Source organism: Drosophila mojavensis, unplaced genomic scaffold (assembly GCF_018153725.1).
Source record: "Drosophila mojavensis isolate 15081-1352.22 unplaced genomic scaffold, ASM1815372v1 contig_36, whole genome shotgun sequence".
Classification (NCBI taxonomy): domain Eukaryota; kingdom Metazoa; phylum Arthropoda; class Insecta; order Diptera; family Drosophilidae; genus Drosophila; species Drosophila mojavensis.
The window spans coordinates 1048588-1060687 of record NW_025318858.1 but is presented as its reverse complement, the minus strand read 5'-3'; the positions used below and the strand labels follow the sequence as shown (position 1 = coordinate 1060687).

Sequence of the window (12100 nt, the reverse complement as noted above, 5' to 3'; positions counted from 1 at the left end):
TAAAATTTATTCCAAAACTGACAAACATACTAAGCATTTTATATTCCTTATATTTATTTTCTTTAAATAACTAACAATTACATGAAGATAAAATAGTCTTCAGAGACAAAGATGGAGTAAATTATATTCCATTTGTATTATTTTGTATAATTACCGTATTGAGAATATGGGTGGTTGTGTAGGGGCGTAGTGAGGGACCATTTATCAGATACAGACGCAGTTTTTGTAATATATGGGTTTACGCCGTAAAACTATAATTTGGATACAGCCAATTGCGTGTTTATAGCTTAAAATCTAGGATTTATGTATTTACATCTAAATTCTTGATCAATCCTCAATATAGGGGCTCGTTTTCGATCTTAACATCACACTCGATCATCGAACTATGAGCGAGAAAAGCGCTTCCATTCATTGAGCCAGTCCCCGTACTATATTTTGTGGTGTCACTGTCATGCTCGTGATTATAGCCACCAGCTGCTGATGCTGGGTTTACTTTTGGTAAGCTGGAGGCACCTAAATGCTCCGTCGACTCCATATCCTGCTGATTCATCTCCATCAGCATTCGACTGACCTCCGTACGAAATTTCATGTTGTTCATACTTGATAACGTTTTCACGTGTGGCAGCAAACTGATTAGGAAATTGTAATCAGGATCATCTTTGGCAGTTGAGTCCGCAGTAGCTAGCACTGGTGTCGACTTTCTGTTTGTTGTATGGCCATTTTGATAAGCTCCATCTGTGGACGAGGATGTCTTTCGACGTTTCGCACGCTTCGCCGTTGGCGCTTTGGGCAGCAAGGGAGATAACAGTCTGGGTGGGGTTTCCACATCTGATCTATTCATGGGGGTGCATGTATTCGGCACATCAATGTTTTGTCTTCTGATCATCGAATGATCGGAGCTAGAATCGTGGATTTGTGAGTCGACTGTATCCCGCTTGAATATGTCACCCATAACATCGAAGTCGAAAGAATCGTCATTATCGACATCAATAACAAAGTCATCCAGCTTATTTTGCTCAAAGTCTGAGAAATCGTTGTCTATGTCAAACGGCACCGGCGAGAAGGCAACCAATTTATCTGGATCGAATATATTACGCAAAAATTCCAAGGCTCGAAAATAAGGCCAATTTGAGTTTGCGATACGCTTGTGCTGTATTTTCCGTATTTCGGTGCGATAGCTATCACGCAATCCTTTGAAGCGCTTCTTGCACACTGCCACTGTACAAATATATCAACAATAAAGATTATCAATAAAGCAGGATAAACATGCAGCTGGATTCATTTTGCTCACCGTCCAGATTCATTTGGCTTGCCACCTCCTGCCATTGCAGGGGGCCAACATCTTTGCGTGCACAGTAGTGCATCGTTGAGTCCCAGAGAGCACGACGCTTTCGCACTTCATCGATCAGCCGAAAGTTATCCAATTTCATTTCAAGAGCTGGAGCCAAGACCAGCGCAAAATACAAGGTTTTGTAGCGTGTAAACAAAATCGCGAATGCGTCAGGGCTACCAAAGCCACAATGTTTCAGCAGCGCGAGCAGCACGCGATACCGCGTTCGTATGATGCCAACAATCGTAAGATGTCTATTTACTTATATCCTATTCATTAGCTATTTTTTTTTTTTTTACAATTGCATTCAAAATTAGAACAACAAAATTCAGAACTGCCGCAAAATAAACCGTCTTGCAGTCGTGAGTCTTCTTTTTAGCCGGCTGCCAGCCCTGGACAAGCAGCTGCCGCGTTCTCAATCATATGATCGACGAACAGCAGAAATGAAACAGAGCTGCAGTGCTGCAAGTATTTGCATTTTACGATGATTAAGGACTCGTATGAATATAAAAATACCCGCCCTTAAATGATCAAATTTTCTAATAAATAGTTTATGTAGCCGATTAATTAATCTCTCTCAAACATCACTTTGGCACTTTATGAAATTTTCAAAAAGAAACCTACTTGCCAGCCCTGGCATGTCAGCGACCGCGCTGTGAATCGAAACAGCTAGAACGAATCAAAGCTGAAACAGTGAAAGAAACGAAACTTGAAGTTCGACTTCATTTGCTTGTCAGTCTGTTCAAATAATTTACAATTTTGTTATAAAAGCAGAACGATGCAGCAAAACGACGAAGTCAAGGACGATGATTTGCCGGCAAATACGCTGGAGCACTTTGCCGAAATGGAGCAAGTCCTCGCGCTCATAGATAATATTAAATCGATACAAGCGAACTCCTTCGAGCGAGAATTCGAGCAATACACAGAGGTGCTCTCGCGCTACCAAGAGCAGCCGCACCTGCTCGATCCCCATCTGGAGCTGCTACTGACACGGCTGCTAAACAAGATTAGACAGTCGAACCAAGAACCTGGGGAGCGTGATGCTGCCTTTAAGTACTTGTACGTGATTTGCAAAGTACGCACATATAAAGTTTTGGTTAAGTTTATGCCTCACGAGTTGAGCGACTTGGAATTTGTGCTGCAGCTGCTCAGCGAGCAGGATCCCAAGAAGTTCAGCAACTGGGAGACTCGGTATGTGCTGCTCCTCTGGATGTCCATACTGGTGCTGAATCCCTTTCACATGTCCCGACTAGATGCGTATGAGGCAGCTGCTCCTCTGCCACTCAACAACTGTAATCATGATGGTCCAGTAGCTCCCGCTGCCGTGCCCAAAATGGAGCGCATCTACGAGCTGTGCAAGCTGTATGTCTCTTCCAACGACACTTGCAGCAATATGGCCGCCTACCTGTCCGCCAAGTACTTTGTGCGCAATGACATCAAGGACTTGTACTTGGAGCGCTTCTTCGACTGGATCATCGAGCAGCACCAAGCGGACACCTTGCAGGTGAAATTTGGTCAACTGGCTGCCATTGCATCCATTCTGAAACATGGCAAGCGAGAGGATCTGCTGCCCTATGCGGACAAGCTGCTCAAGTGGATCCTGGGCTGTCAGTACAAGGATGGCGATGATTTCCTGAAATATAAATACTATATCAAGATTGTGCAGCGACTAGGCTTGGTGCAGCTCAAGCCACGCATCGCCAGCTGGCGCTACAAGAGAGGTAAACTTATTTCTCAATAGCTAAACCCTTCTGCAATCAAAGATTCGTCCTCTTCAGGCACTCGCTCGCTGGCCAGCAATTTGACTGCCCAGCCAAACGCTGCGGGCGATTTCTTGACTGTACAGGCTGAGGCTGAGGATGACGCAGCTGCCGAGGAGATCGTAGTACCCGACGCTATTGAGGAGGTCATAGAGGAGCTTCTCCAAGCGCTGCGCAGTGGCGGCAACGATATACGCTGGAGTGCAGCCAAGGGACTGGGTCGCGTTACCAATCGCCTACCCAAGGAGCTGGCTGATGAGGTGATTGGCTCTGTCATAGACATACTCAATCCTCTGGAGCCGCACGAGGCATGGCATGGCGGCTGCCTTGCATTAGCAGAGTTAGCCAAAAGGGGCCTACTCCTGCCCTATCGCCTGCACGAACTTGTGCCACTGCTGATGCAGGCGCTCTTCTACGACGAGGTGAAGGGCTACATGTCCGTCGGCCAACACATTCGGGATGCTGCCTGCTACATGTGCTGGGCCTTTGCTCGCGCCTACAACCCGGACGATCTCAAGCCATTCGTCCAGCTAATCTCATCCGGTCTGCTCACTGTGGCCGTGTTTGACAGAGAAATCAATTGCCGACGCGCTGCCTCAGCTGCCTTTCAGGAGAGCGTCGGACGCCTGGGCAACTTTCCCTATGGCATTGAGATATCCACAACCACGGACTTTTACTCCGTGGGCATACGACAGAATTCGTATTTGTCCATTAGCGATTTCATTGCTCAATTCGAGGAGTATCGCCAGCCTCTCATAGATCATCTGGTGCAGCGCAAGGTGGGCCACTGGGATCCAGCCATAAGGGAGCTCACAGCCAAGGCGCTGCACAAGCTCACCTATCGGGCACCCGAGTACATGGCGGCCGTTGTCCTGCCTCAACTCTTGGCCAAGACGGAGACGATCGACGTGAACGCAAGGCATGGCTGCGTGCTGGCCATGGGCGAGATAACGCTGGCCCTAAGAGAGCTGGAAAGGGCGCCAGACTCCAAGGGGACTTACCTATCCAACCAGCGCATTGCTGAGCTGAATGATCTAGTTAAGACTTTTGTGGATCGCAACTTCTATCGAGGCATGAGCGGCGAATTGATGAAGCTTAGCACAACAAGCTTCATACGTAACTGCAGCGTGGCCCAGCTGCCCGTTAACCAGGAGTGTCTAGGTCTGTATACATATATATATATATATATTCTGATATATTCATTATAAACATCTGCTCTTCCCTTACAGCCAGCTGGCAGCACGTCATTGAGCTCTGCCTCACCACCAAGACGAACAACATTCGCGACGCTGCTGTCGAGGCCTTTGCAGAGCTCTGCCTCTCCTTCTACTGCTTGGAATCGCGCTCAGCTGAGAATGCGCGCATCATCGAGACGTATTTAAAAGGCGCTGACAACGACCTGGAAGAGCACATACGCATGGGCTACATTGCCGCATTGGGCGTGTTGCCCGCCTTTATATTGCGACAGCATTTGACAGCCGTATTGGATAGTCTAGTAAAGCACGCACTGGTTCCTCCAGGCGCGTGCAATGATCACGAATCGGTGCAGACCTACAGGTGGAGCGAGGCGCGCACTCGCAGCGTTCAGGCGCTGAGAAAAGTGGTCAAGACGGTTGGCTACGATTCGTCCGTGTCCTGCTCCTTTGCGAACCGGATTCACTTTGATAAAGTGATTCATTGTCTGCTGCGTGCGCTGGATGAGTATACCTTGGATAATCGCGGAGATATTGGCGCCTGGGTGCGCGAGGCGGCGATGCAGGCCCTCTACGAACTGGCCACGGAGTGTCCCGCGGATCTCTTATCCCCGCACCAAGTGCATCAAATTGTTGTTGGCTTCATGCAGCAGGCAGTGGAGAAAATCGATCGCACACGCGGCTTGGCTGGCCGCCTCTGTTGCCAGTTGGTCCACACGGTGCCCGCTATTCCTTATATTCATGACCATGAGCGACTGCTCGAGATCTTCCCGAAGGACGAGAAGTCCGTCCTGTGGCTATTTGCTGACCAGACATTCCCCTTATTCTGCGAGCTGCTCGCCTTGCCGGCCTACTCAAAGCGCGTTTTGCTTGGACTTTCAGCCAGCATTGGGCAGCTGACCGAATCTCTGGTGAGCATCAGATAATACATTTGAGCTGAGAGAGTATCTATATCTTTATCTCCATTGCAGATCAAGTACGCTTCTGCTGCACTCTTCCAGTTCCTGCGTGCCCACCAGGAGATGGTGCCGCGGCTCTGCTCGGAGATTGTGCAGAACTTCGAGAGTCATCTCCTGAACGAGCGCGTGACCTATCCTATGCTCAGCTTCTTGGACATTCTTCTCGGCTCGGGCAGCGTTGAAAATGTCTTACACGATGAGAAAAATCCCTTCGCCGAGGATATTTATCGCCTACTCAATCTGGAGGTCAAGGGCTACAAGAAGCTGTACAAGACTGCTACCAGTATTAGCACCTTTTGTCAGCTGCTCCAAGTGCCCCGACTCAGCAAGAGAATCCTTTCTAAAATTTCCGTATTCCTCGGTCTACAGCATGTGCACGTGCGCAAGACGGCAGCAACCAAGCTATACGAAGCTCTGGCGCTGCACGGAGATGTCACCGACATACCGGAAGAGAACATGGATGAGATCTTGAATCTACTTTCGGAAACGGACTGGACGTTGCCCTTGGTGGAGGTGCGACCGTTGCGCAATGAGCTCTGCAATTTGATGGGTATTAAGCCACCGGTGAGTGGCGCAGCTGCTGCTGCCAGCAAGCTGGAAGTTGTGGCTGATAAATAATTAGTTTAGCAAACATACCAATGTACTCGACGTAGCCGTCAATAAATAATTTATTGCCTTGCACAAAAGAATCGAGCTCGACTCGATAAACTGTATTAATCCTTGTGATTTATTCCAATGCATGGGCTGAAGGAGAACGAAACTCCATTCAGATGGAAAGGGTGGCATTGGTAGCAGCAAAAGCTGAAAATGATATACATTGCCTTAACTGTATCACTACAAGCAAACAAAAATCATTCATAGTCCAGCACAAAAGTAACGAATCTTCACAAAAGTTTTTTGAATTGTGAAATGAAACAGAATATACGGCAGCCCTGGTCGTGGCGGTACGTGAGACAAATGCACAGTGTTGTTAAGCGCCAGTACATGGAGACGGCGTGCGTGTGTGCAAATGTTTTATTCCGATCCGAATGTGTGTGATGTAAATTAAAAGTCTTTCTAATTTCGCATTTAAAATACATGTAGCTGTGCTGATACTCGAGTCATATTTTCACTGAGAATTAATTCACATATCGAACCAAAACACGACGTTTTTTATTTACTAAAACAATAATATATACATTCACGTTTATACTATTGTTACACAAGAAAACCCAAATAGATTTAAAATCTTGTTGTTGTTGCCTTTATTGCCCCCCTCGAGACAAACACATAACGATACGAATCGAATCGGTATTATGAGCATTTGGAGTGTGAGATGTTTGTGTCAAAAGTTCTGTCGACAGGCGCACATATTAGCCAGCAGACGAATCATACAACCCGTACATCGACTTCCCCAACTGATAAATGGTAAGTGGAGCACTGGAGCAGTGGCGCAGTGTCGCAGTGTCGCAGGTGGAGCTAGAGTGAGGTTATGCTCGACTGGCAGACCGGCATGCACTATTATTTGATAGAAATCACAATTATTGTATTAAAATGTGTGTCTTCCATTGCAGGCATCAGCCGGCCGGCACACAACAGTTTGTATCAAATGGTAAAAAAACGTACGCTTGAGGCACGCTCTAAATTACAAGCCAATAAGTATCCGAATCAGAATGCCTGCATGAAAGTGGCCCAAAGTGTGGAATTCGTGCCCGATATGGATGACGATGTTGGGGCAATCACAACTGCTTCCAATATGCAGAGCCCGCCCATCAACTTCACTGCCGCATCTGCTGTCATGCAAGAACCACAATTTCGCGTGGTATCATCCATTCCATCATTCTTTCATTCCACTTCATTTGCATCTCCTATATATGCAATCTCTAATACGTGCGGTTTCTCTTCCAGGCCTATGCGGACTCCCGACCGTCATCCACTGCCCAGGAAGTGTTGAAGTCTTCGCAGTGCGAGAAGCCGCCAGCGCTTAGCGTGGACAAATCTGACGACATATGCAAAGATCCTTGCGAGGAATTCCATCGGCTGCGCCGAGAGACAACCATTGCACGTGGAGGCGGCGGCGATGTATGCGGCGGTGATGGTGAAGACGATGATAAAAAGAAGGCGGAAGAGAAGCTGAAACAGCTAAAGCTACGATGCATCCTTGGTGCATTGGCGGCGCTTGTAGCCGGAGGCATCGTATGTGTCCCACATATATAGAAATCTATCATGAATAACAGTTCGCAATCCCTTGCAGATCGCTTGGCTGTGGTCACGACAGAATAAGGACGGTTCGGGCGATGGCGAGAGTCCAGAGGATGCTTTGAAGCGAGCCAAAATCTCCGGCCTTGTCACAAGTAAATGGCAGATTAGCTAATTTTGATCTATGGCACTGATCGACTGAATCCTTTCAGCACCTAGCAGCTCAGATAAACTTCCCGCGCATGTTCCCTATTTGATCGTGGGTGGCGGCACAGCTGCCTTCTCCGCGTTCCGCGCCATCAAATCTAACGACGCCAAGGCCAAGGTTTTGATGATCAGCAATGAGTTCCGCAAACCATATATGCGCCCACCTCTATCCAAGGAGCTTTGGTATACGCCAAATCCGAACGAGGATCCCATTAAGGATTACCGCTTCAAGCAGTGGACGGGCTCGGAACGCAGGTGAGTCACTCTGAGAATGCGCTAAGCATCGCTGTGTGGACTCACATTTAAATATCCCCCAGTTTGTACTTTGAGCCAGAGGAATTCTTTGTGGATCCGGAGAAGTTGGACGAAAGCGTTAACGGCGGCATTGCCGTAGCTCAAGGTTTTGCCGTTAAGAAAGTGGATGCAGAGAATCGTATTGTGACACTAAGTGACGGCTATCAAATCACTTACGATACGTGTTTAATTGCCACCGGCTGCTCGCCCAAAAATCTGCCCATGTTCCGTGACGCCCCGCCCAGTGTGCAGGAGAAGATCATGGTCTATCGCACGCCCGATGACTTTGATCGTCTGCGTCGCTACGCGCTGCAGAAACGCTCGATCACGATTGTCGGCAATGGGTTCGTTGGCAGCGAGCTAGCTTGTTCGCTGGCCCACTACTCCAAAGAGAACAACGGAGGCAAGGTGTACCAGGTGTTCCAGGAGAGCGGCAACATGTCCAAGGTACTGCCCAACTATCTGAGCGAGTGGACAACCCAGAAGATGAAGGCGCAGGGCGTCTGTGTGATACCAGATGCCAGCATCCGCACAGCCACGCGGGACGAGTCCCAGCTGAAGCTGGAACTGAACAATGGCATGTCTCTGCTGACCGACATCGTGGTTGTCTGCGTGGGCTGCTCGCCGAACACGTCAATGGCTGGCGCCTCGAAGCTGGAAGTCGATCGTAGCATGGGTGGATTTGTGGTAAATGCCGAGCTGGAAGCACGTCGCAATTTGTTTGTAGCCGGTGATGCATCCTGTTTCTATGATCCGCTGCTGGGACGCAGGCGTGTCGAGCATCACGATCATTCCGTGGTTTCCGGCCGGCTAGCTGGCGAGAATATGACTGGAGCGAGTGAGCATTGGATATGAATATATTTATATATGAGAATACTTTAATCTATTCTCTTTATCTACAGAGAAACCGTACACCCATCAGAGTATGTTCTGGTCTGACCTCGGCCCAGAGATTGGCTACGAGGGCATCGGCCTGGTGGACTCCTCGCTGCCCACCGTAGGTGTCTTCGCAATACCCTCGAACAACGAGAAGCGTGCGGATAGCCATACAGAGGTGCGTGCGGATGCGAATGCTGACGAACAACTGAAAACAGTAACCGGACCCGAGATGAGCTGCGATCCCAGCGAGGAGCCGAACTATGGCAAGGGCGTCATCTTCTATCTGCAGAACGAAAAAATTGTTGGCATTTTATTGTGGAATCTATTCAATCGGATTGGACTGGCGCGGACGATAATCAATCAGAACAAAAGTTATGATGATCTCAATGAGGTTGCCAAACTATTTGAGATACACGCGTAATACTAGTTAGGGATGTGCTCGAGAGAGACTCTATCGTTAGACCCTAAAGTCAAGCCTAGCCAAGTCAGATGTATATATTTATTTCACGAATGGACCCAGAAGCTATCGTTGTCAACGTAGTCATCGCCTTTGTCGCCGTCGTCGTCGTCATCGGGGCCACCCAACGTTCCATGTCAGCAGCTAAATGCATGTATTTAAAAATCTTCAAAGCATATATAGATATACACATATATATATATTTCTTGATATGTATATATGTATATGTGTGTGTGTGCATTTGTATATGCATGAGCAGCACAGACACAAGGCACAATGCAACAAAAATTTAGTGTTAATTTTATTATTTTGGAATAAATCGTTGATTTTTAGTCAACATCCAATTGAGATGGTGAATTGAGACATCAGAGCTGCTCGATTGGATTCACAGAGGGAAATAAAGTAAAAGAAAAACAGAAAATAAAACCAAATCAAGCTGAATAAATATGTTTACTAGATTATCTCTGGCTATATAGTTTATCATCTAATCAACTTGAATTACTTTTACTTTTCATTTTTCAGTTCTTTTCTTTTTTTATGCTAAGAGAAAGCATTGTTATTATTTAATTTTTAATTGAGCAACTATGTACTTGATTTAATATATATCCTATATATATATTTAATGTATGTTATATTATAATGCAGCTTATAGCACCCATTGCAAAATCTGTTAAATAGCATAAAACAAACACTTCAAAATAATTCATTTAAAAGCCTCCATTTGATGAAAGCTTGCAAATAAAATTTGTGAAACAAGCACCTTAGATATACACATATTTTTGTTATTATTCTAGAAAAAGAATATAGTCTAGATCAAAGGAAAATTTTAGAACATATTCAAAAGAGAATATCAGTATGAAACCTCTTATTATACTTGGCTTCAATCTAAAATAAGATGGGAAAAATTAAGAATCCTAAGTTAGGATAAAAAATTCTGTGAACAAACTCAAATTGTAACTGACAAATGGTGACATTATTTATGGATTTTGAGAATCTGAGAACTGTTACGATTCCCAGTTAAAGTTTATGATCCTACAAATGTCCAAGACCAAATATGGCATTTGCATGGGTAAGGTTTATTATGAAAGATGTCTTACCTGGCTGGTAATAAGAAATTCAAAGTTACGCCAGCTGCCCCGGATTAGTTCACTTATTAGCGGACACGGGTCAATAGGCAGGTAGCCTGGCGCAATCCACCTCACCTGGTGGCCAGGTAAATCCTTGAGCTTGCATAAAAGCGGCGAGCACTGCTAGGTGGGTAGACAGTTCAACTACAAACGTCAACATGAAGAGTCGCATGGCATCCTTGATCAAGAAGACGGGCAAGCCGTACACTGAGTCCGATAAGTTGCCGTACATCAACAACTATGGCGCACTCGAGCTGGAGGCAGCTGCCGCACTGCTAATGCTGCGCTATCAGTACGAGATCAAGGCCGCCAATGTCAAGCAGACAACGCCGCCGCTTTCAACAGCCACAGTAATAGGAGGAGGAGCAGCCTCATTCGAACCCATCGCCGAGGAGTCCACGCCGAAGGAGCCGATGCGCAGTTCCATGACTGCTGCGTCGCAACCGCTGAAGAAGCGCAGCATCCCGCCTCATCTGCTGCGCCGCTCGTTGACTCCAGCCAAGGCGACGCCGCCGCCAACGCCCACGCCCACGCCCAGTTGCAGCAGCAGCAGCAGCAACAACAGCGTGGCGGCAATCGGCGGCAGCACAATAGTAAAAGCCAAACAGAAGGCCACCTCCACTGCGGCATGCAACAAGGCGTTGCTCAAGTCGTGCCGCAATATGATCCGTGAATTCCTTGATAATCAGGAGTTGATCTAAATCAGTAATAGATCTAAAAGACAGACGATCTAAAACATCAGTTACTTAAGACGTAGCACAGTGATCTAAAACAGATTCAGCAGCTGTTTTAAACTTCAAAAGTAATTTACACACAGTGATCTAAAAGAAGTCAGCAACTGATCTAAATACACAATCGGTTTTTGATTTAAAGCACAAAAATCAATTGATGTAAAAGACATTCAGAAGCTGATCTAAACAGAAAGTGCCATAAACATCAACAGAGCAATCAACAGTTGATCTAAAAAGTATTCAAAATCTAACATTATCATCTGCTGAGCTAAAACACAGAAAGCGGCTGATCTAAACTTAAGAAGTAACTATAATTTAGTGATCTGAGAGACAATCTAATTTATAATCAAATCACAGAAAATTGAAACTAATGTAGCCATCAGTAACTGATCTAAAAGTCTCCCAAATTGTATTCATAGAAACATTTGACTTCAGAGTTTTGATTTCATTTATTTATTGCATATATAAATTTGTTTCATTACTTGTTTTTTTTTTTTTTCGTATATAATATGCTCTATATATATATTATATATATATTTTTTATATATATATCATATCGAAAGATAAGGTATTTTTTCAATGGAAGAACAGGTATTGTGGCGACACTAAAGTGCTAATTATTAGCTATTGGCGGTGTTTAAACTTAAGCAATTAGACGAATGAAAAACAAACAAAAATTATATTAATTAAAATTAATTACATATATATGTGTATATATATAGTTGTCTATATATATATGTATGCATGTATATACTTAATGATTAATAATTACAACTTGTAAAATTTGTATATTAATTATAATTATAATTATGTGTGTGTATTTCATAATTAATAAAGTGCCTTTGAAAATGTACAAAAAAATTAATTAGTTTTTGCATTTCTTGTTTTTGTTTTAAGATCAATTTATGAACACCTTTCGCTTTCTTTTTAGCTAAAACTAAATACAAGTACATAAATATGCATGTGTGTGTGGGTGTGTTTGTTT

General features: G+C 45.2%; 4 protein-coding genes across 5 annotated transcripts; 3 read left to right on the top strand and 1 right to left on the bottom strand.

Annotated features, from left to right (window-relative positions):
- Nucleotides 1-36: 36 nt before the first annotated feature.
- On the bottom strand, nucleotides 37-1855 carry LOC6575657. The gene is made up of 2 exons (XM_002001630.4): nucleotides 1292-1855; nucleotides 37-1218 (listed from the first exon to the last, which is right to left on the bottom strand). Exons 1-2 carry the CDS (start codon nucleotides 1428-1430, stop codon nucleotides 335-337), a joined length of 1023 nt encoding a protein of 340 aa, XP_002001666.1. The 5' UTR covers nucleotides 1431-1855; the 3' UTR covers nucleotides 37-334.
- A 148-nt stretch (nucleotides 1856-2003) lies between these two features.
- LOC6575656 (tubulin-specific chaperone D) lies at nucleotides 2004-5955 on the top strand. Its single transcript, XM_002001629.4, has 4 exons — nucleotides 2004-3051; nucleotides 3109-4251; nucleotides 4320-5194; nucleotides 5255-5955. Exons 1-4 carry the CDS (start codon nucleotides 2109-2111, stop codon nucleotides 5858-5860), a joined length of 3567 nt encoding a protein of 1188 aa, XP_002001665.1. The 5' UTR covers nucleotides 2004-2108; the 3' UTR covers nucleotides 5861-5955.
- Nucleotides 5956-6199: 244 nt separating this feature from the next.
- LOC6575655 (putative apoptosis-inducing factor 1, mitochondrial) lies at nucleotides 6200-9718 on the top strand. Of its 2 annotated transcripts, none has more exons than XM_002001628.4 (7): nucleotides 6200-6649; nucleotides 6796-7043; nucleotides 7130-7417; nucleotides 7476-7575; nucleotides 7633-7882; nucleotides 7945-8759; nucleotides 8824-9718. In XM_002001628.4, the coding sequence occupies exons 1-7, from the start codon at nucleotides 6538-6540 to the stop codon at nucleotides 9219-9221; spliced, it is 2211 nt and encodes a 736-aa protein (XP_002001664.2). In that variant the 5' UTR covers nucleotides 6200-6537; the 3' UTR covers nucleotides 9222-9718. The 2 variants fall into 2 exon arrangements, with proteins under 2 accessions (XP_002001664.2, XP_015020234.1); XM_015164748.3 differs by having other exon boundaries at nucleotides 6201-6649; nucleotides 6796-6833.
- A 403-nt stretch (nucleotides 9719-10121) lies between these two features.
- On the top strand, nucleotides 10122-11850 carry LOC6575654. The gene has a single exon (XM_002001627.4). It carries the CDS (start codon nucleotides 10543-10545, stop codon nucleotides 11083-11085), a length of 543 nt encoding a protein of 180 aa, XP_002001663.2. The 5' UTR covers nucleotides 10122-10542; the 3' UTR covers nucleotides 11086-11850.
- Nucleotides 11851-12100: the final 250 nt, after the last annotated feature.